Source organism: Suricata suricatta, chromosome 16 (genome assembly GCF_006229205.1).
Source record: "Suricata suricatta isolate VVHF042 chromosome 16, meerkat_22Aug2017_6uvM2_HiC, whole genome shotgun sequence".
NCBI classification, from domain to species: domain Eukaryota; kingdom Metazoa; phylum Chordata; class Mammalia; order Carnivora; family Herpestidae; genus Suricata; species Suricata suricatta.
This window is the reverse complement of record NC_043715.1, coordinates 45,804,412-45,830,369: the sequence shown is the minus strand read 5'-3', so window position 1 is coordinate 45,830,369 and position 25,958 is coordinate 45,804,412. Positions and strand designations below refer to the sequence as shown.

The 25,958-nt window shown below is 53.6% G+C and overlaps 2 protein-coding genes across 10 annotated transcripts in view; both read left to right on the top strand.

The window, feature by feature from the left end:
* Window positions 1-20,555, top strand: part of C16H19orf47 (chromosome 16 C19orf47 homolog) — a 36,443-nt gene extending 15,888 nt beyond the window's left edge. For 4 of the 8 annotated variants that reach the window (XM_029926301.1, XM_029926298.1, XM_029926302.1 and 1 more), the window contains 3 exons: window positions 1,930-2,082; window positions 3,448-3,518; window positions 5,205-6,305. In XM_029926301.1, the coding sequence (XP_029782161.1) occupies window positions 1,930-2,082; window positions 3,448-3,518; window positions 5,205-5,699 (719 nt within the window). In that variant the 3' untranslated portion in view covers window positions 5,700-6,305. Of the gene's footprint in view, window positions 1-1,929; window positions 2,083-3,447; window positions 3,519-5,204; window positions 6,482-20,343 lie in introns of those variants that run through there. The other 4 variants (XM_029926300.1, XM_029926304.1, XM_029926303.1 and 1 more) reach the window with 4 other exon arrangements.
* A 333-nt stretch (window positions 20,556-20,888) lies between these two features.
* Window positions 20,889-25,958, top strand: part of AKT2 (AKT serine/threonine kinase 2) — a 48,797-nt gene continuing 43,727 nt past the window's right edge. Inside the window, exons 1-2 of one of the 2 annotated variants that reach the window (XM_029926296.1) lie at window positions 20,889-21,058; window positions 23,282-23,418. The gene's annotated coding sequence lies outside the window, so the exon portion shown is untranslated. The remainder of the gene's footprint in view (window positions 21,059-23,281; window positions 23,419-25,958) is intronic. The other variant, XM_029926295.1, reaches the window with a different exon arrangement.

Here is a 25,958-nt window from a genome sequence, read left to right as displayed (position 1 = left end):
CCTGAATGCCCCTCCCCCATTTAGCTCCTCCCCCCTCCCACAACCCTTGCTTGTTCTCTATATTAAATCTCTTATGTTTTGTCCCCCTCCCTGTTTTTATATTATTTTTGCTTCTCTTCCCTTATGTTCATCTGCTCTGTATCTTAAATTCCTCATATGAGTGAAGTCCTATGGTGTTTGTCTTTCTCTGACTGATTTTGCTTAGCATAATACCCTCCTGTTCCATCCACATAGTTGCAAATGGCAAGATTTCCTTCCTTTTGATTGTAGAGTAATACTCGATTTTATATATACACCACATCTTCTTTATCCATTCATCCATCGATAGACATTTGGGCTCTTCCCATACTTTGGATATTGTCGATAGCGCTGCTATAAACCCTGGGGTGCACGTGCCCCTTCGAAACAGCCCCCCTGTACCCCTTGGATAGACACCTGGTAGTGCAATTGCCGGGTCGTACGGTGGTTCCGGTTTTGCTCTTTTGAGGACCGCCCACACTGTTTCCGGAGCGGCCGCACCAGCTTGCGCTCCCAGTGGCCGTGCAGACGAGATCCGCGCTCTCCACGTCCGCGCCAGCATCTGTTGTTGCCTGAGTTGTTACTGTTAGTGGCTCCGTCTTTTTTAACGGATGTTCACCGAGGCCTGTGCTGTGCCCGGCCTTGAGCTTGATGCGGGGTCAGAGGTCAAGAAGCTACCATTTCCTCTCAGCAGCCAGAAGGATCCTTTCAAACTTCCAACCTGACCCTTTCACACTCAGCTAGACTTCTCCAGGGCTTCCCATGGTCCTAGTAACAACGTCACCTTCCCACACAGCCTTATAGGCCCTGCGTAACGTGAAGCCATCTTCTGCGTCTCTTCCTCTCCAAGGAAGTCCTCGGAGCCCTTCCAGGCTTCTTCCTGTCATGGATTCTCCGCCCCAACATTCTCTTCTCACAACACACTCTTCCTTCACAGACCTTTATGCCTGGCCTTGGTTCCTCTTCCAGGTCTCAGCTTGGAATCTGGGGATGGGACCCTGGCCTTTGGGCTTGCGAGCCCTCCTGTCTGCCCCCCTGTCCTGTCTTTGTGGGACCCACCCCCACAGCAAAGATGGTGGCTCAAGTGGAAACTGAGGCCCAGGGAGGGGGCTTTGTTATTCTGATGCCAGCCCCTTCACTCCGTGTCCACCGCCATTGCACACGCTCCCTTTTGGCCGCATGTGTTTACAAGTGCCTCATCCCCTTCACTGGCCTTTTCATTTAATTTTTTTGGAGGGGGAGGGGCAGAGGATCCCAAGTAGGCTCCGTGCTGTCAGCACAGAGCCCAGTGCAAGGCTCGACCTCATGATCCATGAGATCATGGCCTGAGCTGAAGTTGAATACTCACCTGACTGAGTCACTCAGGCACCCTTCTGGCCTTTCTGACCTGTGTGTCATGAGTAAGAAAGTTAAAATTAATTTCTAAAGTATTGAAAAAGTGGTGAGCCAAGTGTGCTGACGGGATTTTGTTTCTCTAGCAGGTAAACTTACTTAGGCACGAAACACAAGTTGCAAGTATACGGTTGATTCGTTTTTAAAAAAGGATTACACCCGTGAAACCATCACTTAGCTGCAGCTCTCGAACTTTTCCGTCACACAGCAGTTTCCCCTTCTGTGGGGATTCTGGCCAGGCTGGAGGTCAGCCGGCTTGGGGCAGGACGGAGACAGAGAGCCTGGGAGGCCCCCCACAGCGCAGGGATCCTGAGCGCTGTCGGCAAGCCCGCTGTGCCCAGGCCTCTGAATTTCTTGGTGGTTCAGAGTCCGTGGTGATGGGGTGGTTGGGAAGAGGGGATTGCAGTCATTTGAACGGACGGAGATACCGGGCACATGTGTGCCCTTTGCCAGGCATCTGGCCCCCACCCCAGGAGAGCATTCCACCCCAGCGATGCTCACCACCTCCCTCCTCCCCAGCAGCCCTGGCCCGCCGCGAGGAGGAGAGCCTGGCCGTCCCCACCAAGCGGCGCCGGGTCACAGCCGAGATGGAGGGCAAATACATCATTAACATGCCCAAAGGCACCACCCCCCGGACCCGCAAGATCCTGGAGCAGCAGCAGGCGGCCAAAGGTACTGGGCTGGTGGGGGGCACACGCTTCGGTGCAGAGACTGCCTTTCCCGTCCGGTGCTTTGTGCGGGGTTCATCATGCCTTGTAGGCATCGGCCAAGAAACGGGCTCTAACAAGATCCAGGGGGCCTTGACCAAGGGGACAGCGAGGGTGGGCATAGAGGAGGACGTCACAACCCCACCTCTGCCCTCACGTCCTGCAGTCAGCGTAGCAGGTGACCTGCCCCTCCTCACCAGGGGCAGGGGCTTGGACTCCATGATGGTCTGCCTGTAGAGTGGTGGCCGTGTCTGGCTGAGGGCAGGCGCCCAGAACCGTCATTACGAGCCAGAGGAGTCCAGTTGCAGTTCAGCCTGGAGCTGGAGTTTGCATCTGGTTGTGCGGAGATGCTCTTCCTCCCAGTGTTCCTTGTAGAATGTCGTGTGCGTCCCCGTGGGGAAAGCGTCCGCATGGTGCCGGAGAGTGTACAGTATCAACGCCTTTTCTCCCTCCCTCCCGTGTCCCATGCCATCATTAACCTTTCCAGACTGGCACCCATGGACTTGTGTGCGTGCGTTTGCGTATAAAGATGTAGAGAAGTGTTTGTTTCTTTTTCAACACAGAAAGCATCGGCCTGTAGGCATTGTTCTAGAACTTTTTTATTGAGATCTTTTCACATGAATACACGTGGATCTGCTTCATTCTTTTTTTAATTTAAATGTTTATTTTTGAGAGAGAGAGAGAGCACGCGAGTGGGGTAGGGGCAGAGAGAGAGGGAGACACAGAATCCGAAGCAGGCCCCAGGCTCTGAGCTGTCAGCACAGAGCCCGACACGGGGCTCGAACTCAGAGACCACTAGATCGTGATGTGAGATGAGGTTGGATGCTTAACTGAGCCACCCAGACGCCCCTCCGATGCATTCTTTTTAACAGTTACTTAAATTGAATATTTGATTGTATTTACATTTATATATCATGATTTAGTAAACATTTTCCCAAGGATGGCTATTTAGGTTGTTATTTAGGGAGAGGGCTTATCACCGTTCACCAGACTCTGAGGCTCAGGACCCAAAGTAGAGTGAAGGGAACAAGTAGGGATTCAGAACTCTTCTCGCACACATACTTCACGAACTTGTGCAAAGTTTCCAGGAGCCCAAGGGTCCATTTTAGTGGATCTTACCCACACTAGGCACTAGCCACAAACGCGTGTGTCAGGTCCGCGTCAGCCCACGAGTGGACATGGTCTGTGCCTGCCTGGACCGGGGCAGCGTGGGCCTGGGCACGGGCCAGCCGTGTCCCCCCTCCCTTGTCTGCATGATGCACGGTGCTGGGCCGGCCCGGGCCCCACGCTGCCTCAGCTGGTGCAGGCTGAGGGCTCACTTCCCTCCCAGGTCTCCACAGGACGTCCGTGTTTGACCGCCTCGGCGCCGAGACCAAGGCAGACACGACGACAGGGAATAAAGTGAGTTGGAAATGGGGAGGCCACTTGGGGTTCTCTGAATTTTGTCTTCCTGCGGATGTCGATCCCGCATCCAACCCCTTGTGCTCCCTGGGCCACCTCCCCTGCCTTAAACAGGCTCTGTTCCATTCTTTTTGCACCTTGATGTCTCTCCTGATTTCCCGCCCCTGGGGGACTGGCCAGCTCCTGGATGCTGCCCTTGGGTCTGCCCACCACCGTGTCCCAGACTGGCCTCAGCATCTTCCTCCAGAGTGATTCTTCTCCCAGACCCTGTCTCAGGGACATCCCAGCACCCCCGTTCCGGGCGGGCTCTAGTGACGGATCTGTCCGTCTTCCCTTCTCTGTGACCTCCCCCGTCTGGATAGGGCGGTGGCCTCCTAACTGGTCTACAGCTCCTGCGACCCCCCTTCTGCCCCTCCCCCCATAGCAGCAGTGTGTGCCACTCACGGGACAGGCCCCCCAACCCCCATCAGACACTTTTCACCATGATCGGAACGAACGCCACCCTCCTTGCCTCGGCCTGCAGGCCCACGGGCCCCAGGGACGGTGTGTGTTAGGAGCACACGGCCTGAGCCCTGCCCGGCATGAGTCCTGCTCTGCCGCCACCTGGCTGTGTGGCCTTGGCCGTGTCACTCAAGCTCCTGGTACCTCCGTTTTCTTATCTTTATAGTACGTACCCCATCAGGTGATAAGTGAAGTACACCTGCACGGCGCTGGGGGGTGTCTGGCGTGTGACAGGCACTCTCTAAGTGTCCCCTTCGATGCACTGCGCCAGAGCTCCCCAGCTGCATTTCCTGCCCCTCCAGCCCTCGCCCACCAGGGCTTACTCAACCTTTTTCTCGCTTCCTAGAGTCTTAATCACGAGCAGCATAATAACACTCAGGGTCACGTGGCCTGAAGATGCAGCCACGTAAAGAGCTCGGCACAGAGCGAGTGTTCCAGCAGTGTGATTCTAATTCCTGCCTTGGGGAATTAGCCCTCGCTCTTTTCTCTGCTGATTCAACCCCGAGGGCCTGGCTTAAACACCAGTGCCTTGGAGAAAGTGTCCCAGAACCCCAGGAGGGGGCGAGGCTCCCCTGTCTCCTGCTCTCCAGTGCTCCCGTCTCTCCCAGAGAACGCACCACTGTCGTAATTAGGAAATTGTTTGTGTCTTTTCTGAAGACAGGTCTACCTTCCCCACTGGGCTGTGAGCCCCCGAGGGCAGGGCCAAGGCTGTGCTTAGTCACCACTGTGTCCCCGACATACCCCAGCATGCGGCCAGGGGCAGTTGGGACTCGGGAAGTGTCTGTGGGGTGAATGACCACGTTTATCTCCTCACGGTCCCCTGTGGACCTCTGCCAGTGGTCGGCTCCTCACGGTCCCCTGTGGACCTCTGCCAGTGGTCGGCTCCCTGTGTAGCGCACCCGCTCCCCCCTTCTTCGTTAGACCCGCTTGCTGTTCATTTCAGATCTCATCTCCGGGGCCTCTTGTCCAGGGAATCTCTCCTGAACTTAGCCAAGGTCAGGTGTCTCCTCTAGGCCCTGCCAGGTCCCTGAACATCCCCTGTCGTGGCTCTCAGCACTGTGTAGGGTGACACCATGTCACCGATGGGTGTTTCTCCCAATGGGGACAGGCACAGCTGGGGGAGCTCTCTGCACCTGCGTGTCCAGTGGCTACCTGGCTCACCTGTCCCGTCTCTGACCCCTGCAGCCCACAGGAGTCTTCAGCCGTCTGGGGGCCACCCCAGAGATGGACGAGGATCTGGCTTGGGACAGCGACAATGACAGCAGCAGCCCTGTCCTGCAGTATGCCGGGGTCCTGAAGAAGCTGGGCCGGAGCCCAGCCAAGCCCAGTCCCCAGCCAGCACTGACTGTCAAAGCTAAGGCCACAAGCTCAGCCACAATGGCTGCCACCCCGACGCTGCGGCGCCTGGCCCTTTCCTCACGCCCTGCGCTCGAGAGGAAGCCAGAGTCCCTGTCCAAAGGCAGCATCATCCAGAGACTGGGCAAGGCTGCCCTTGTGCCTGAGGCCCAGGACAGCCAGGTCACGAGCACCAAGAGTAAGTCCTCGGCCGAGGTCAAGGTCACCATTAAGAGGACTCTGGTGGGGCCCCGGGGGAACAGCTCCAGCGAGGGCCTGGGTGCCCAGATGGACCATGCGGGCACAGTGAGCGTGTTCAAAAGACTGGGCCGCAGGACCTTCTAGCCTCCGGGCAGGGCGCAGACCCCTGTCCAGGCTCCTGGGTCCACCAGAGGCTCCAGTGAGGGCGCGCCCAGCCCTCTGCTGGCTTCCGGATGACACTGCTGGTCCCCCTCAGGCATGGGAGCCGGCCAAGCTTTCTGGGGATTCCCCCCGGTTTTGGGTCCGACATGGTCGTTGTGGCCTGGCCTTGCCGCTCTGGCCTTTCCTTTCTCTCGTGTCCTCTGCGCTCTCCTCTCTGACTGTGGCCTTGGCAGGGCCCACTTCTCTACCTCTCCCAGTGCCAAGTGCCCTTTTCCCTCCCCCTCCCTGCCTCTCAGCAGCATCTGCTGCCTCAGCCCCAGCCCCCCCACCTTCCACTCCCCCCGAGTGGGCGTCACCTGGAGGGGCTCCCTTTCCCCCACACCTTGCCGACTTCCCCTCGCCCCTCTGCCCCGTCCCCCTGCTACTTTAACTTCTCGGTCTCTCCCTGTCTTCACGCTGTTCATTTCTCTTCTGTTTTCTGTCCCTGTGGCAAGGCCCGACTGTGCGCTGCGTCCTGCCTGACCCTCCTGCGCCTCCGGCCTCCCAGCGGCCCCGTCGGCGGTGGCGTCGAGCCTGTAGAGACTGTTAGCTGCCCTCGCTCCCAGACCCCGGGCTGCAGCGGGGCCCTCTGTTTTCCGGCCCCGGGTGTCTTTTTCTCTGAAAGCCCGTGGCGGGTGGCGGGCGAGGGTCACCGAGAAGGGAGGCCAGTGCCGAGAGAGAAGAAAACAGCTGTTTTAATATATTTTTGTGGCTTTCAAACTGTTTCCCTCCCCTCCTTCGGGGTGAGTCACAGAGTTGTTTTTCACACGAAGCACAATGTGGGCGGGGGTGCCAGTGAGGGCTTGGGCTCTGTCTCTGAAGGTCAAGGCTCCACATGGGCCATGTCTTCGCCGCAGGCCCCCGGTCGGAGGGAGTAATGGTCACGGTCCCCATTTCAGTCGGGCTTCCTCTCCCCCTCCACCTGCTGCGGCGGTCCTGCCTCTGTGTCCCCCGCCCCTGTATATTTCACCTGTGTCTGCCACTCTGCCTGGTGGCAGCTCTCCAGGCCGCAGGCTCCCTCGAGAGGCAGGGGCTCCTGCCAGTCTGCTCACACACCTGTTCGCTGCTGGCCTCTCAGCCAGGGAGATGGCGCTACAGTGATCATGCTGTCAGAGAATGGGAGGGAGGAGCAGAGGGGGCCCGGCCTCTTCTGAAGTCACGGGCAAGAAGGCCTTTTAAGAGGAGGCGAGGGAAGGGAAGGGAAGGGCTGAGTCGGGAACCATCAGAAGCGGCTGCGGGAGGAGAGTGACCCCCCTGCTGAGCACACTGCTGGGGCAGAGGTTGAGCGAGGCAGGGCAGAGGTTGAGCGAGGCGCAGGGAGAGGCCAGGGGCCTGAGCCTGGGGCCTGCCAGGAAGCACTGGTGGGGACAGGTGGGTGGGGACTTGGGCATCTTCCCTAAGCTCTGAGAAGTTTGGGAGGGTGGAGCTGGCAACGTGATGGTCCGAATTGCCTTTTGTGAAGATGGCGCTGGTCCTTGTGAGGAGGATAAATGGTCCATGCAGGAGTGGGGGCAGGAAAGGATGGGGGTGTGGGGTGAGGCGTGGGGAGGAGGGTGAGTGGGCTTCATTGGGGCAGCGGGTGGATGGGAGGCTGGGGGGCAGGGGGCAGGGGTCACCTAGACACCGGAGCATCCAGCTAGAGGTGCTCTTTGTGGAAGCCAGGAGGCTGGGGACCGAGGAGCCAGGGCCGGAGGGCACATGGCCACTGGGCCTTCAGGGGGCCACTGGGGCTGGAGGTCAGCTTCGAGCGGTGCTCAAAAGACACCGTGTTCCAACCCAAGGGCCTGGCTACACCAGCCTGAAGGAAGCATAGACACAGGAGAGTGTCCAGATGGGAACCGGGGGCTCTTTTCCTATTTAGTGACTGGGATTGACAGGATTAGCAAGGAGCGGTCCGGGGTTTGGGAGGCCTAAGAACAGGTGAGGATGAGATTAAACCTCATCCATTTTTTTTTTATTATGGTAAAATAAACATAATGTAAACTTGACCATCTTAGCCATCTTCAAATGAGAGTCCTGTTCACTGGCATTAGGTGCATTCACGCTGTCGTATAACCGTTGCCACCGTCATGCCCACATTGGTGCCATCTTCCTGAGCTGATTGTAGTGTTTCAGTTGTGTCATGTTGGGGGGCTACTGTGTGTTGGACAGAGTGCCAAGCCCGGGGTCTGGGTGTGAAGGGGGCAGGGCTTCAGCGTGAGGGAGGGTGGTAGGGAGGGCCGAGGCTAGACCTTTTGGGGGTACGGCATGAGGTCAGACCTCAGAAGGACAGCAGCAGTTGGCAGTGGTGATTCCAGAGGTGGCGCCACAGGGATGGGCTCTCACCTTCGCTCTTCCACTCTTGGGGCTTTTCCCCCAGTTATCTCCTCTGGTTCCACCTCATGGATAATTCTAGCAACTGCCAGGGCTCAGAGGAAAGGATCTGGTTACCAAATTTAAGAGCTCTGGGTAATTTCTTGATGCGCAATGATGTAAAAAACACGCGTCACTCACTGACCCACGAAAGGCTCACCTGCACAAGGGCAGTCACGTCACCGTGGCCCTTCACGGAGGCCCCGAGGAGAGTGAACTGCCCCGCGTCTCACCCAGCTGGCCAGTGGCAGGTCAGGGAGCCGACCAGGAGCCTCGGCCCTTAAGCCCTACCTTGCGCTGTCTGATTGCGGGTTTGAAACGAGGACCTCTTGGAAAGGAGAGGGTGGGGTCCTGGGACAGTGGTTTTGGATTTTCTAGAGTTATTCACATGTACACATTCCCGTCACCCCATCAACTTGTTGTGGGAGCGTTTGTAGCTTTGTGTGAGCCACAGCAGGGTGTTATGGAGAAGTCTCCTTCCTGCGTCTCCTCCTCAGAGGCCACCAGGAGCTCTCGTATCTTGAGGACTCCTCCCCGTTGTGCGCATGCGCACACACATGCGCCCACCCACTCGCACACGCATACATGCATACAGGCATAGGGACACATGGTGGGTGTAGACAGGCACAAGTGCGGATTTGGGGCCGAATTTACTTCCCCGGCCATTTTTGGAAGGGAATGCAGGTTGCTTCCAGGCTCTTACTCTCGTGAGCAGTGCTGCAGTGGGCAACCGTCTGGTGCAGAGTCAGCTCTGTGAATATGAAGATTTCCAGTTATATCACTTCAGCGCAGTTACTGATAATTGGCTCCATAGGGAATCTGACCCAGGCTCCCTCCCGCGTCCCCAAGCTTATTGGCATTCCTCGGGTGACTTACTCGTTCACTCTTTGCCCCATTCCGGAAGGGAGCGGAGAGCCGCTGGGCTCTTCCGCTTGGAGACCACTGGAGGGAGCAGGTCCCGGGACTCCGACACCCAACACTGACTGTGCCTTTGGGCCAGGAAGTACTGAGTAAGGGTGTGGCTAAGGTCACAGGCTTCCCAGATCTTAGGGAAAGGGCAGCAGCACGGAGGTCAGGGACTTGCTATTCCCTCCCATAAACAGATGTCCCACGGAGGTCCAGCGAACCTGGGGCTCACGCTGAATCCTAGAGCCAGGTCCGAGCCAGTCCGGGTGGAGGGTTCTGTTTGGATGGTGATCTTGGGATGAGGTGACCTCCTGAGCTCAGTCGATGTAAAAGCAAGACGGGAACTTGAAGCACTTGTGGCGAGCAGCCGGTGTCCGGGCACCCTTCCCCCCCCCCCCCCCCCCCCCCCCCCCCCCCCCCCCCCGCCCCCGCTGCCGCCGCCGCCCCTTCCTTCAGTGTCCTAGCCTGGCCAGGCGTTAGGCTGAGGCGGCCTTGCCCCCTCCTCTCCCTCCTTGGGGACCCGAGCCAACTTAGACGGTGAGCGCGGCTCACTACACACCCCTGCCTTTGAAGGCCTGATGTTTCCCTCCCCGGAACGTCACCTGCTCTGTGAACTCCAGGCCTCTGCAAACGCCATCAAACAGGCAAAGCCTGAGCCCCCTGGCGCGTGGCCAGACTGGGTTCGCCGTCAGGAAGCTGACCAGGGGCCTCGCCTTTTCATTAAGACTTTATTTTTTAGAATGGACTGTATTTGTGATTTATTTATTTTTTAATTAAAAAATTTTTTAGGTTTATTTATTTATTTATTTTGAGAGAGAGAGCATGCACAAGCAGGGGAGGGGCAGAGAAATAGGGAAGGAGAGAATCCCAAGCAGGCTCCACGCCGTCAGTGCAGAGCCCAACGTGGGGCTCGATCCTGTGAACCGTGCGATCGTGACCTGAGGGGACATCAAGAGTTGGATGCTTAACCAACTGCCACCCAGGTGCCCCAACAGACTTTATTTTTTAGAACACTTTTAGACTTGCAGGAAAACTGAGAAGTGCCCTAATGCGGGCGGATTTCCCATATACCCCACCTCCAATGTCCCGTATTATTAATGTCTTACATTAGCATGATTCGTGTGTTGCACTGAATGAACCAATCCTGACACACGGGTATTGAATAAAGGCCATAATTCTTCACATTTCCTTAGCGTCTTCCTCAGCTTTAATATCTTTTTCTGTTCCAGGATAGCCTGTTAAGGTTATGTTGTCGAACACTTGTGTTGACATATACGACTTGTCATGCTTCCTCAGGCCCCTTCTGGTTGTGACAGTTTTTGAGGATCTTGACAGGTGTGAAGGCAACTGGGCAGGTCAGTTAGAGATGGTCCCTCAATTGGGATTTGTCTTTCTCCTTATGAGACCAAGGTCATGTGCTTTTCAGAGGTAGAGTGCCATTTTATCGCATCGTACTTAGGGTACATGGTGTCTACGTTAACCTTTATCACCTGGCTTCATTCCCTACTATCTACCAGCTTTCTGCTCTGTCAAGTTACTCTCTCCGGTTCCGTTTTGAACTCTTTGGAAGGAAGTCAGTCTGCACAGCCCACGCCTAAGGAGCACAGAGCTTAGGCTTCACTGCCTTGAGGGCAAAGTACTGACATAAATTAGAAATAAATCTAGAGGAGGGTGTGCCTGGGTGGCTCGGTCTGTTGAACATCTGACTTCAGCTCAGGTCATGATTTCACAGTTCGTGAGTTCAAGCCCCATATCGGGCTCTGTGCTGTTGGCCCTGAGCCCGCTTCAGATCCTCTGCCCCACTCTCTCTCTCTGCCCCTCCCCTGCTTGCGCTCTCTCAAAAATAAAAACAAATTAAAAAGCAAAAACCAGAAATCTGTGAATTCTTCTGCAAGGAAGATGTATCTCTTTTCTCTACCAATTTATTCAATCATTTATTTTCATCAGTATGGCCTCTTGGGTATTTATTTTATACTTTGGGTTATATAATCCAATACTACTTGAATTATTTTGTTGTTCACGTTATTCTGGCTTTGGCATTTGGGGACCCCTCCGGTTGGCTCCTGTGTCCTTTGGCATACTTCCATTACTGTGTGATGGGTGTTTTTGTTTTTGTTTACTTTTTAGTATTCCTTACTTCCTGGCCCTACGGATCCTGCAGGGCTCATCTTGCATGCTTCCTGCCCTGGTCCTAGAGTCCGTCATTTCTCCAAGGAGCCCCAGGATATTTTACTTAGAATGGTTAGCTGGGAGCCAAAACCAAGATCTGGGCTCGAGATGTGCTCCTTGCCTCTAGGGGAACACCTCCTTCTTAAAAAAACACAATCTTCATGTGGAACTGCCATATATAAAGCATGTTTAAGCATAGGAAAGTGGTAAATGTTTAGTGGGGACCCATTCATGCAAACAGTAACAAGTTCAGAGGGACAAAAAGATAGGCACCAGAAGACTGTTTTGTGCCTGGTAGACTGGCAAACATATGTGAAGTCTCCAGTGAGGGGAAGGATTTGGGGTCCTGGGAATATGGCACACTGCTCTTGGGGTGTAAGTTAGGATCGACCATTTTGGAAAATAATTTGGTAGCTTATAGCATAAGTGAAGGTGTTCTGTTCCCCAACCCAGCAAAGACCGTTCTGGAGACACTTCCACGTACGTACAGAGGCAGGATAAGAATGTCCACGGGATCAGTGTTAACAGCATTAGCTCGGAAGCAACCCACATATGCATGAACGAGAGAATGGGCAGAACGCCGCCAGCTGTTTGTGATCTCATGCACAGTGAATCGCCTGCAAGCTTCCCGGCCCCGGTCAATAATTATGATCTCCTGCAGTTCTGGGGGGGTGGCCGGACCAGGCTGTGTCACTTGGGGGCTCTCGCGGTCGCGGTGAGCTGTCGGCTGGGGCTGGTGTCCCCTTGAAAGCGTCCACGGTGGTTTGGTGATCAACCAGTCCTGAGTCTCAGCTCAGACCTCGGTTTGGGCTGTCGCCCAGGATGCCTGCGTGTGGCTTCTTCATGTGGCCTGGGCGTCCGTACAGCATGGCGGCTGGGTTGCAACAGCACGCTGCTGAAGAGAGCCAGGAAAAACTGGATTGCCTTTCCTAACCTAGTATTGGAAGTCACGTTGCGTCACTTCTGCCCAGATTCAAGGGGAGGGACCATAGACCCTACCTCTCAATGACAGGAATGTCAGGGTCTCATAGTGAGGAGGATGTGGGGGATGAGAGACTGTTTTGTGGCCATCTGGGCAAATTACAGACGTACTATCTGATGTATTGGATGTGGACAACTATATACCAATGAAAATGAACTAACGTCACACATATCAATATGAATAAAGGAAAACTTTGAAAAAAAACAAATTGCGGAAGAATATGTGTAGTTCTACAATATGCAAAATAGTTGCTACTCAGATGTTTACTTAACAGTTAAATCGGTTTGCGCTTTAAAATGTAGCAAATGTGGGGCGCCTGGTGGCTCAGTCCATTAGGCGTCTGACCTCAGCTCAGGTCGTGATCTCACCAACTCCTGGGTTCGAGTCTGTGCTGACAGCTCAGAGCCTGGAGCCTGCTTCCAATTCTGTGTGCCCCTCCCCCGCTCCCACTCTGTCTCTTTCAAAAAATAAACCTTAAAAAAATTCTTTTTAATGTAGCAAATATATGAAATGCATAGGAATTACAAACTCCAAATGTGGGATAACGGTTCCCTCCAGAGGCAGGATGGGATGTGACTGGACCTCACGTACACAGCAGCCGAGGAATGGTCGGGGCAAGGGGGGGATGGCGCCTGATGAGCTCGGTGGAGCATGTGACTCTTGATCTCAGGGTCATGTGGTCAAGCCCCACATTGGGGTGTAGAGATTACTTAAAAATAAAATCTTAAGAAAAAACAGTGTAAGAATGGTTTTTAAAGCTGGGGTAGGCACAGAGGCATTCGTTGTGTCATTCTTTATATATTTTTGGTATCTCTTAAGAATTAGAAAACAGCAATTCACTGCTACTCCAGGCCATCCAGTTCTGCTCTCCAGAGGCAGTTGGTGTTACTGGGGTGTATGTGTCCTTCCAGAAGTATTTCATTTGCAAACATAACTCTATTTTCCTACTCAAATGGGAGCACAAATGTCAGTTTTGTGATTTGCTTTTTTCACTTATATCCTGGAGATCCTTTCATAGCAATACATAACAACCTTTTTAAAACACGCACACACAGGGCGCCTGGGTGGCTCAGTCGGTTAAGCATACGACTTCGGCTCAGGTCATGATCTCACTGGTTTGGGATCAAGCCCCGCGTCGGGCTGACAGCTCAGAGCCTGGAGCCTGCTTCGGATCCTCCCCCCTCTCTGCCCCTCCCATGCTCATGCTCTGTCTCTTTCTGTCTCTCAATAATAAATAAATCTTAAAAGAAATAAAGACACACACGCACTGGGGCCCCTGGGGGGCTCAGTTGTGCATCCAACGCTTGATTTCGGCTTGGGTCTTGATCTCTGGGTTGTGCGATTGAGTCCCGTGTCTCTTCTGTCCCTCCCCACGCCCCCCCCCACTGTCTCTCAAATTAAACACACACACACACACACACACACACTTTATTGAGATAAACACACATCCATCCACTCATTTTAAAGTGCACAGTCTGATGGCTTTTAGTTACAGAGTTGTGCATCCATCACTAGGATGTTTTCGTTACTCTGGAGAGAACCCCAACACTCCTCAACCATGATTCTCCAAGTCCTCCCACACTCCCCCCAAGGCCCTTAGCAACCACTGACCTGCCTCTGTAGATTCACCTTTGCTAAACACTTCATAGAAACGGAATCATGCGGTACATGGCCGCCATGTCTGGCTTCTTTCACTTAGCCTGTTTCTGAGGTTCACCCATCTTCTACCGTAGATCTTTCCTTATACTCCATTTTTTAAAAAAACTGATGCGTAGTGTCACAGTGTATGGCGTTTCCACATTTTGTTTATCGAGATGACAGACATTGAGGTGCTTTCCACTTCGGGGCTACTATGGATACTATGGGGCTGGACGCTCGTGTATGAGCGAGTGGACAGGTTTGCACCTAGGAGTTGAATTGCTGGGCAGTGTGTTCATTTTATTGTAACCATTTGAGGAACCGCTGGGCTGTGTTCCAAAGGGGCCGCGTACATCCCGCCTGCGGCGTCCGGTGTCCGAGGGCTCTGACTGCTGCATCTTCTCCCCGTCTCGTCCGTCTTTTTGATCATGGCCATCCTGGTGGGTGGGAAGTGGTGTGTATTCTGGTGGTTTTCATTTGCATTTCCCTGATGGCCAGTGATGTTAAAAGCCTTTTAATGTGCTTATTGGAAAGAGCTTCCTTGTAAAGTAGCTGGTGGTGCTCCCTCGTGTGGGTGTGCCTGGATGTACTTAACCAGTCCCTTACTGGGGACACCGAGGGGGTTCCGGTGGTCTTCTGTCACGGTCACTGCCTCTAGCGCACCCCGTGTTTGGCTTATGTGTGGACACACCCATTGGGCCAATACCTAGGACTTAGATTGTAGGGGCAAAGGGAATGTAGTTTTTAGAAGTTTGAATGTCTGCTGTTTGTGTATTTACAAGTAAACATCGAGAACGATCGGATTTGTGTGAGGAACATTCTAATTCTTCCCCCAGTGCTAATGGCTGGCAGGCACAAGCACCTTAGCACCAGCAGTCACTTGATTTCCCGATTTTATTTTGGTTAAACCTTGCATAATTGAGGACTGACCTTGGCATAGACTTGACGTCGAATTGAGGCAGGTGTTCAGAGCACAGAAACCTACATTTGTTTTTTTCCAGCGTTTCCCCTAAATCTGCCTTCTCTGGCTCCTCGTATTTAGTGCAGTGCTTGCTCCTAAAAGGCCAGTGTAGCATATCGTGGCCATCATTTGGCCTTGTTGATGGTCTGTGAAGGTTAAAAACGTGAGCTCTGCAGCTCTGTGGTCTTGGGTAAGTTACTCACCCTCTCTGTGCTTGCTGCTTCTATACTGAGAGGGGAGTGATAGTAGCATCTGCCTCACAGGACAACTGGGGAGGGCTTCACAGTGCCTTGGCACTGCGTTGTCATCTAATTTTATCTCGGAAACTGATGACTTTCAGCACCACTGCTTAACCCTTTCACGACCGTTCTCACGGGCTACAAAAAGGGCTTTTTGGGTAACTAATATAATTGTAAACCTCTGGAAAAGTAGCAAGAATGGTCTCAGGGATTTCTGAATATGTTTTATCCAGAGTTGCCAATTGTTTGCTCCATTTGTCTTATCGATCCCTCTTCCCTGTTCCCTCTCCACAAGTGTGTGTGTGTGTGTGTGTGTGTGCGCACGTGTGCGCACGCGTGTGCAAAAACAAGAACATTCTCTTCCATAATCGCAGTAGAACTATCCAAACTAAGACATTTAACATATAAGACTCATCTAAATACCAGTTCATACTTAAGTTTCATCAGCTGTCCCAATAATGTTCCCATGGCCATCCTCCCCTCGGCCCACAGTCGAATTCCGGATCATGTGTTGCATTTCGCTCTCACAGATTTCTTACAGACAGAGAATGTTTAAGGACCACACAAAGGAAGGGCCAGCAGGGATGGCCAGCTCATGTGGTGCCATCTTGTGGCAACAGCGGGAATAGTTTATAAACTGCTGCGCTGGGCAGCTGTGAAATGATTTCTTTCTTGATGCCCTAAAAAAAAAAATTAGTCATCCCATTTTTTATTTTTTATTTATTATTATTTATTTATTTAATGTTTTATTTATTTTTGATACACAGAGACAGAGCATGAGAGGGGGAGGGGCAGAGAGAGTAAGAGACACAGAACCAGAAGCAGGCTCCAGGCTCTGAGCTAGCTGTCAGCACAGAGCCTGACGCGGGGCTCAAACCCACAAACGTGAGATCTGACCTTGAGCTGAAGTTGGAGGCTTAACCAACTGAGCCACCCAGGCGCCCCAATCATCCCATTTTTTAAAAATCATATAGGAAACTATGTTTTAAGTATTTCACTGTTTCAAATCCATATCCTTCGGCATAAAATGAGACTTTCTGTTTCTCCAATCTGGACCCGTATGGGTGAAGTCCAGTGCTGTGTATAAAAGAGGGGGCTTGGCCTGAGAGTCTGTGGGACTGGATCTGGCCGTGTGATATTTGGTAAGAGACTCCCCCTCCCTGTGCCTCCGTTTATTTCTACAAAATAAAGTCTCTTACAGAGACTCCTGCCTGTGGGACCATTTAACAAGGTCATGGATGTAGTTCCTAGCAATGTGCCTGGATAGGTAGGAATCCACTCATAGAGGGTAAGAGATTATTATTATTCAAGTTTTTGTGGGTGGACAAGTTTCAAGCTGAAGTAAAATTCACCCCATTAGGTATAAGCTTCTTAATCAAAACTGCATTCAGTCAACAAGTATTTATTGACTCCCAAGTCCTACCTATGTGCCAGGCATTGTTCGAGGAGGTGGGGATACAGTGGTGCCCCCAAGACAAGGTATTCACCCCCGGAGGCAAATTTCTATTCTGGGGAGACAGCTATACTACGAACAACAAAAATACTCTTGAGTGTTAAGTGCTAGGTAGGGAATTCAAATGTGCTAGAGAAAGAGTAATAGTGTGGCTCTTTGGGATGGGGGCGGTCCACCAGGGAAAGCCTCTCTAGGCAGGTGAGATTTGAACTACGTTCTGAATGATAAGAGAGAGCCAGTCATGGACAGATCAGGATTGGAGGAGAGAACAGTCCAGAATAGTAAGTGAAACAGCCATGAGGTGGGAATAAGCTTGGGGCTTTTTGAAGGTCAGAGGTTACTGTGTCTAGAACATGGTGGTCAAGGGCAAGAGAAGCTAGAGGTGAAGTCAGCAAGGTAGGCAGGGGTAGCTCCCGCAGGGCCCTGAAGGCCGTGATGAAGCCTTTCGCTTTTATTCCACATGGGATGTGAGGCCGTTCAGAGCAGGTGAGGAAGTGTTTGATCTTCCCGAGAGTAGACGCTCCATCCCACCATCTGTGTATAAGTGCATTAGCCTGGCACGACCACTTACATGTTTGGGGACTCTGATGTGTAAAAAAGTCGAACGTACACGATGCATGGTGACTTCTGTCACAATTTTTGAAACAAATGTATTTTATAAAGAGGAAACTGGAACCAACATTTACGGAATCCCTGAGGCTTATCTGTACTTCTGCCAACCACTTAAAATTATTCTAATAAAGGGGCGCCTGGGTGGCTCAGTCGGTTAAGCGTCCAACTTCGGCTCTGGTCAAGATCTCTCGGTTCGTGGGGTCGAGCCCCGCATCAGGCTCTGTGCTGACAGCTCGGAGCCTGGAGCCTGCTCCTGATTCTATGTCTCCCTCTCTCTCTGACTCTCCCCTGTTCACGCTGTCTCTCACTCTCTCAAAAATAAATAAAAACACTAAACAAAAATTAAAAAAAAAATACTGTAATAGAATCTTCCCAAACAGTAGCATCCAGCCAGGGCGGGGCTTAGGAACTTCTGGCGGGGAAGTCAAAGATATTTCAACATTTTTGTATAACATGGGAAACCCTTTTAAAGAAACCCCCCCCCTTTTTTTTTTTTAACAGTTCCAGACCTTTTTTGAGAATCTGATCAGTGCTATGGACTTTCTCCCCTGACAATGCCCTGCTTAGGATGAAGAAGGGGTACATCTGAGTCCTCTCGCTTATATCTCCGGGTTACCTGTGTGGCAGCGGGGGCTCCTCCTGGCCAGATCCACGGCTGCCATAGGCTGCCCCCACTCCCCACCCCCCCACGGTGTGGAGATGGAGTGGAAGCCCCCCATTTGGGGCAACTACCCCAAATGGCCCAATCTTGACAAGGGTGGAAAGGAACCCTGGGGACTGATTTCTGCTCTCTGGGGACCAAAGAGGATTTGGAGGAGATGCCCTCTTCTTCCCTCAGGGAAGGATTCTTTTTTTTTTTTTTTAATGTTTGTTTATTTTTGGGGGGGGAGGGGCAGAGAGAGGGGAACAAAGGATCCAAAGTGGGCTCTGGGCTGACAGCAGAAAGCCTGATACGGGACTCAAACTCATGAACCATGATTGTGACCCAAGCCAAATTCAGCCGCTTAACTGACTGAGCCATCCAGGCGCCCCCTCTGGGGAGGATCCTTAATCACTTTTTTCCTGAATCAAGAGGCCTTTGGGCAGCCTTCAGAGGAGAAGCTACTGGCCCAGCTCCCCAGAAGTGATTGGGCCACCCCTATTGACAGTTACAGGCAGAGAGTTTGCTGAATAGATGAAAGGGTATAGAACAATTTGGGGTTTTAGGGAATTTTCTCCTCAATCACCCTTGATTTGGAAATTGAGAGACTGAAGCCCCCAAACAATAATTAAGTGGTTTGCCAAAGCAACATGGGGCAGAAAGAGGGCTATCACTTCCCATTTTACAGCATGATAAGAATTCAAAGCACAGACTCTTGTATCAGACTGGGTTCAAATCCTGCCTTACCCCTCACGTGTCCTGGGACTCTGAGCAAACCCCTTAATTTGCAACTACCCTCTAAGATTGTGTTGACAGCAATAGGACAGAAATAGAACAGGACTGTGTCAAGAACAGAAACTAGCCTGTTACAATCGCTAAATACTTTATTTTATTTTTAAAATTTTTTAATGTTTTTAAATTTATTTTTGATACAGAGAGGGATAGAGCATGAGAGGGGGAGGGGCAGAGAGAGAAGGAGACACAGAACTGGAAGCAGGCTCCAGGCTCTGAGCTAGCTGTCAGCACAGAGCCTGACGCGGGGCTCGAACCCACGATCTGACCTGAGCCGAAGCCGGAGGCTTAACCGACTGAGCCACCCAGGCGCCCCATAAATACTTTTTTTTAAAGGAAAGAGAAAGAATCTATTTTTTTTTAATTTTTAATGTTTTTTAAAATTTATTTTTGAGAGAGACAGCACGAGCAGGGGAGGGACAGAGAGAGAGGGAGACACAGAATCCGAAGCAGGATCCAGGCTCTGAGCTGCCCGCACAGTGTCCATTGCCGGGCTCAACCTCGCAAACTGCGAGATCATGACCTGAGCTGAAGTCAGACACTTAACTGAGCCACCCAGGCGCCCCTAAATAAATTCTGTTGGTACCGTTTTGCAGTGAAGAAAGGCAGGCTCAGAGAAGTGACATTATTTTGACAGGAAAGGACACAGGAAAGGCATGACTGGAACCAGGGCCTATCTCCAAAGCCAGTGAGTGCTGTTCACCTCCAAACTAGTGATTTACTAACTGCCAGGCAAGACCCGTTAGCAGGTCAGAGAATCAGTTCAGCAGGGCTCTAACAGCACTGAAGAACAAATCTGAGTGCATGGTACCTACGAGTAAATAGTATTTGCCGACACTTGCATTTCACACAGGTATAGAGGTGTCTCTCTAGGGGAGCATGCCTGTGTGTGTGCCCGGTCAGTACGCTGACTACTGATACCCCAAGGAGTTTCAGGGAGACCCTCCATTTGCTATAATCCATCCCAGGAGGGGCGGGGATTCTAGTTAGCTCAGGAAGACTCAAATACGAACGGGCCATGAACCGTTGGGCATGGAAAGGGGCAAGGAGGGTAGGCCACAGTAACCTCGCGTCTAGATGGGAGTGGAAGGGCTAATTCTTGAGACAGATATTCTGCAAGAGCATACTCTGTGCCGGGACTTTGGCTGGGCAGTGTTAGCGACACGGTGACGACTGGGACAGTCCTGGTCTTTTCCCTCGTGGGGTGGGGCTCTCAGCGCAGGGGAGGAGACAGACCTGTCACCACACAGTAAGACATTAACATGGTCAGGGCTGGGGAGGGGAGGCACCCGTCAGTTATCAACACCGTGATGGGTAAGCCCATGAAGAAGGAATACAGAGCAGCAAGTTCCAAGCTGGAAACCCGTTAGCTAAGGTCTAGTTCCAGTCTTAGGTTTACCTCTGGGGAAACTAAGGCCTGGCTCTGAGCCGGACTTGACCCCAAATAACGCCCACTGACTTAGGCGGACCTAAGATTCTTCAGTTCCCAGTTCGGCAGCCTAGAAGTGCGCACTAACTAGGGTGATACTTCTCAAGCTCTGTGGCACACTGGAACCCAACCTAACCTATGAGAAGGTTCTGGGAGACATGCCTCACAGGGCCTAGTATGCTAGTTAACAAGCGGGCCAGGATCTGCGCAAAGCTTTTCCTACAGGGCGATTTTAAGGCCTTCGCAGGCTCAAATTACCCCATAAAAGTTAAATCCCTACTTAATTGCATATACCAAATATGATGAGCAGGTAGGATTAATATTTGGAGTCACAGAAGGTCTAATTGATATGAACTTTTATTTACACTAAAAAGCCCAATAGCTCAGTGACGCAGCTCTGTTTCCATTTTGCAGATGTGGATACAGAGGCACAGAAAACCGGTCAAGTCTTCTGCCTACAATCACCAGCAAGGGAAGGCAAAGCTGGGTTTGTGCGGCTTCGGGGCCTGTGCTCACCATGAAGGGGACACACTAAAAAGACAACTCTCACAACCCCCGCGCCGGGGCTCTTTAAGAGCCTCGCAACCAGGAGGAAAGGCGAGATCACAGTAAAGCGAGATCAAAGAGTATGTAAATAAGGACCAGGGGCTGCCGGGAAGTACCGCTGCGGCGAGCCTTTAGGGAAAGCGGGCGTCAGAGTGCTACTGCGCCTGCGCAATCCTGTCTCTTCTTTTCGTCCAGCGCTTGCGCGTGGCACCTCGCTAACCCACACCGACCCAAACTTGCCAATTATACGCATGCGTCTGCTCTGAGTCAGCCTCTTGCCCTTTCTTGCGCTTGCGTCCTAGCGCTCTCCGAGTTCATCTCTCGCTCTTTTACGTCAGTTCCTGTTTGTGGCGGGAGAGGGCGGTATTTCCGGCCAGAGGGTGGGAGGGGGCGGTAAGCGGGGGCTGGGGGGAGGGGGCGGGGGGGCAGCGCCGCGCGAGCCGTTGGGCCTGGCTCGGAGAAGGCGTTGCCGCTGCTGCCGCAGTTGCCGCCGCCAGGAAACACAAGGAGCGGGACCAAGCGCAGCGTGGCGATGGGCGGGAGTAGGGCCCCGCCGGAAAGGCTGGGCGGCCGCCGGTGACAGGTGAGTGCGCCAGCGCGTGTCCCCGAGCGCCTCCCCCCCACGATGGTCGCGTCCGGACCCCCCGCGGTGCGGCGCTGGGCCGTACCACAAGTGCCCGCCGGGCGGGGACCGCGGTCCTCGGGCCCCCCCTTCCGGGACTGAGTGGGGGCGGCTGCGCCGGGGGCGGTCATTCTAGCCCTGAGGGGCCGGGGGCGGGGGCGGCTGGCCGTACCACTGAGGCGGCGTAGAGGGGGGGGCCACACCGAAGTGCGAGGGCCGAACCACTGAAGAGCTGGGGGCCGCGGCAGTGGGATGGGGAGGGAGGGCCCGCCGGGTGTGCGTGCCTTACCGCGTGTAGGGAGCCGTACCTATTCGGTGCTGTGGGAGCAGTTCCTTGAACGTGTTTAGGGAGGTGGGGGCCTGCTGGGGAGGGAGCCGTACCTAGTGCGGCCGGGGTAGCGCCGTGTGGGTTATACCACTGAAGTGCTGGGGGGGGGGCATCCTGGGAGCGTGGAGGAGCTCTGTATCAAAGGAGGAGGGCTGTGCTGTTTATAATCTTTGAGGGACGGGGGAGGGTGTGGGACAGGCCCCTGTGGGTGTTCGGTGGAGTATCTTGGGAGGGCTGTAACGCGGAGTGTTGAGGAAGGGCTTCTGCCTCCCGAGAGTTTGGTGGGTGGGGCTTGGGGGTTTACCCTGAGCTAGAGCAAGGAGGATCGGTATTGAACTTCTTGATAACTTTGGGGAGAAACTGTATGGTCTCTGGGATTGTTGTTTACCGCAGAACCTTTTCGTATTATTGAACTTTATTTTAAGGTGTGTGGGATACCTCTGGGGCAAATACTTTGATTCTGTGGGCAGGAGATGTCCTGGAAGCCAGTGTCTGAAGTTTTATGAGCTTTCTGTTCCATATTAGGGAGAGGAGGAGGTATTGAACTTAGATTTGAGGAGCCTGTCCCCGGGATCTGCTTGTTAAGCCTTCGGAGGAAGGAGTGTTTAGGCACCTTTTTCTGTGAAGGCAAAGTGGCTGGGGACATCTTGATCCTTGGGATTCTGAAGACCCCCTTCCTCTCATTTGGGGACTGCTCAGGTTCAGCAAGAGGCCTGTGCTAGAGTAATCAGGTGGGTCCTCTATGGTCTGCCTTTCAACCTTGTCCACTTTTCTCTTCTCAGAGAAGCATGGGGAGTTCAGTCCTGGCCAGACCTTGCTGAGGGGTGGGTGCGCGGATGAGCCAGACGCCAGTACAGATCATGTCCAGCCTCTCCGTCCGGCCGTGAGGCTGTTTGTGTGTCCCCCAGGTTAGCTGTACACCCTTCTGTCATGTTTACGCTCCTCACCCGGCGATAACAGTTGGCTGCACCATTAGGCGGCAGGGAGGCTCAGTGCTGTTTTCCCAGCTGTTCCTCTATGCGTAGGCCAAGCGTTTTGGGGCAGGGGAGCCCCTGGCCCAGCCTGACCCTTCTGATTTCTCTGAAGGACTTAGGGGAGCCAAATTCCCCACAGATCTCTTTTCCCACTGTGGTCACCGGATGGGTGCTTGGAGCCACTGGCCCTGCTCCCTAGGCCAGCTTGTGACCTTGGCTTGCCTGGTAACCTTTGCCCTGGGTCTGCAGTTCCCGGAGGGCTGGCTGTAGTCCCTGATTGACCCAGCCAACGTGGGCTGGTGATCATGGTGAAAGGGGGCAGATGGTTGTTTCCGGTCCCACGTCATTGGCTTCCAAACTGACTGGCTTCTGTGGTTGTGGTTCCTAGAGAATGGCCCTTCGAGACCGTGGTTGCTCTGTAGAATTTCTGTCCACCATGGAGTTTGTTTCTCTGGTCTCCTTCTGCCAGTTTATAGAGGTTCTGCCCAATGGAGTTGATGGCAGCAGTAAAAACAATAATTGTGAGGGGTCCCTGGGTGGCTCAGTCCGTTAAGCAGCGACTGGCTCAGGTCATGATCTCAAAGTTGGTGGGTTTGGGCCCCTGGCGTCTGGCTCTGTGCAGACAGCTCAGAGCCTGGAGCCTGCTTCGGATTATGTGTCTCCCTCTCTCTCTGTGCCTCCCCCACTTACGCTCTGTTTCTCTCTGTCTCAATAATAAATAAATATAAAAAAAACCTTTAAACAATAATTGTGAGATCAATGGCTGATGTTTATCGGGTGGATGCCGTGTGCACACGCTGCTCACAGTGCTTCTCGTGGATGAGCGTGCTTGGCACTCACATCCTAGGGCCACTTGTACTGTTGTCACGATCTCTGTTTTAGAAGGGGAAACTGAACAGAGAGGCAATCTCTTCCGGAGCCAGTGACCAGCCGGTGTTTATTGAGCAGACACTGTATGTCAGGCATGTGGCAGCCCTTTTACACCCATGACTTCATTTAAATCTCAAAACATCTCTGGGGTAAGTATGATGATGCTTGTTTTTTAGACTCCTAAGAGCTGGGTAGGCGTGTGCTGCCCATTTTACAGATGAGGAAACTGAGACACTGAAGTGTAATGATTTTCCTGCTCTGTCGCAGCAGAAGTAGTAGAACTGTGATGGAAACTCCTGGCCCTCCTCGGCCTCAATGAACCTCTTGTTGGCAACATAACTAGAGCAGCGAGTTAGTTGCCTGGGGGCGGGCGGATGCAGTGAAGAGAGACACTGGGGCTCAGAGGAGGAATTGCTTTGCCCTCCGTCAGGCCCTAGGCGGCAGGCTGGGCTTTCAACCCAGGTCAGCTTGACCCTGGTGTCCTGCACTCTTTATTCACCAGGTCCCAGGCTGGAGTGGGTCTCTATCGCCTCCAAGGCATTGCCCTGGACCCTGCCCACTGCACCCCTGGGCATGCAGTTCCCCTCACCCTTGGAGCCCAGGACTCTTTGGGCAGCCAGTCCAGCGGTGCTGGGCTTGCTGGTGAAACTCAGTTTCCCTGTCAGAGTTGAGCCAGGGCATCTTTGAAACTGGGGCAAAGTGTGTGCTGGGAGCCCGGAGAGAACAGCAGGGGGTGACCTAGCTGCCCAGGGACCTGTGGTAGATGGCCCTGCACCAGGATGGTGTAGGGCCCCCCCCAACCCCCCCACGAGCAGCTTCTGGTGCTTTCGCGTTCTGGCTGTGTCATCTTGGACCACAGTGTTCGGCCCTCGGGCAGTGGGCTCGGAACACCTTCCCCTCAGACTGCTGGGAGGATTTCATGAGTCAAGCCCCCCAGAAGCTCCTCGAATGGCACGTGGTACTGCGCAGCTGCTCAGTGGGCAGTCCTGAGGGCACCCTCAGGGTGTCCCCCGCCCCCACACCCCCAGTCCTCTCAGATGGCCTGGTGTCCAGCTCCCCAGCCTGGCCCAGCCAGAATCCAGGAATCCGCCTCCTGGGTTCTAATCTCTGCAAAGAGCCGCACTGAAGTGATTCTCTGAGCCTGGGGTTCCAACCCAGCCCTGCCACTCCCTGGCTGTGTGACCTTGAGCAAGTTCCTCAACCTTTCTGAGCTTTCTTTGTGTCTTGGGAAGAGAATTCCCCCTGGTAGGTTGCCGTGAAGGTTAAAAGGGTTGATTTGTGGATAGCGTTTATAGCCGTTCAGGCCTAACAGCCTCCAGCAAACGTTTCCTGTTCTCCTTATTTCCGAATGGTGCCTGACACCCGGATGGTTGACACCCGGGGAGCCCTCAGGGAACACCGGGAGGAGGGCCTGGCTGAAATTAGCATCTCCATTTTCCCAAGGAGGAAACAGGTTTTGGAGAGTTGGGGCAGGGGTGGGGACATATAATCAAATAAAGAGTGGCAAATGGGGCACCCAGGCCGCCTTCTCCTCCCACACAGTCGCTGCCCAGAGCTCCTCAGGGGTCAGACTCCAGCTCCTTTTTCACAGGCGGGCTCTTGCTAACCCCCCTGCCTGTCTGTGCTTTTATTGAATCTCCACCGCAGCCCCCCAGGAGGGGCAGGAAGGGCCTTGACCCAGGTGAGAACAGCCCATTTGAAGGCTGTGAGCACAGGGCTGGGCGCGAGCAGGGTGAGTAGCAGACCTGCAGAGCCACGCGGGGCGCGGGGCGGGGTGGGGGAGTGCGCATGGGATCCCTAGGGCGTTGTAGCCGATTGGGGAGCTGCTGTCGGGGAGCCGCTGTCGTTCACTGAGCACCTGCTGTGTGCTGGGCCAAATTGCTTCAGGTGCCGGGCTGCTGCACTCAGCAGAGGCGCCACCTCCATGGAGCTGAGAGAGATGAACCCTAAACCTGGTTAAGAAATGAGACAGTTAAAGGGAGGTGCCAGGCAGTGAGTTACAATCAGGTGTGACTGGGAGCTTCCTTAGCTGAGCTGTCAGGAAGGCCTCTTAGCCGATCCCAGATCCATCAGGTGAGTGAGGAGGAGGAACAGCCTTGGGGCGTGGTGGGGGGAACCACAGTGTCAGAGTGGAAAGCTTGGTGAGGTCAGGGACCCACTGCAGGGAGGCCTGAGTGAGAGGGAGGGGTTGGGGGTGGGGAAGGCAGGGGTCGGAGCCTTGCAGACCGCTCTGAGGAACAGCTCGGTCAGATTTAGAAGGTGCCTTTGCCATAAGAGGTTCTCAGGCTTTTGCCTGGGGTGGGGGGTAGATTTTAGAGCCGGCCAGGGAGTTTCACATGCCTCCCACTTCCCCCTTGAGTAGAATCACTGCCTTAGAAACAGCGAAGGGTGATGGGGGGGTGATGGTCGCCTCCCTCCTCTGTGGTTTTCACACCGCATTCCCCAGGGCCCATGGCTGTTCCGTTTAGGGACAGATGGGGGGAGACTCGGTGAGGTGATTTGTGCCTACCCCGCCCCAGCCCAACAGCTGGGCTTAATATCTAATAACTGTGTGGAACAACAGTGCTACCTGATGAAGACTCGACTGCTGACTCTACCTCCCACTCTGGGTCTGCCTGAGGGCCTGCCATGTTCCTGGTGCGGCTCTAGGACTTGGAAGACCGGACCTTAGGGGCCTACCTCGTAGTGG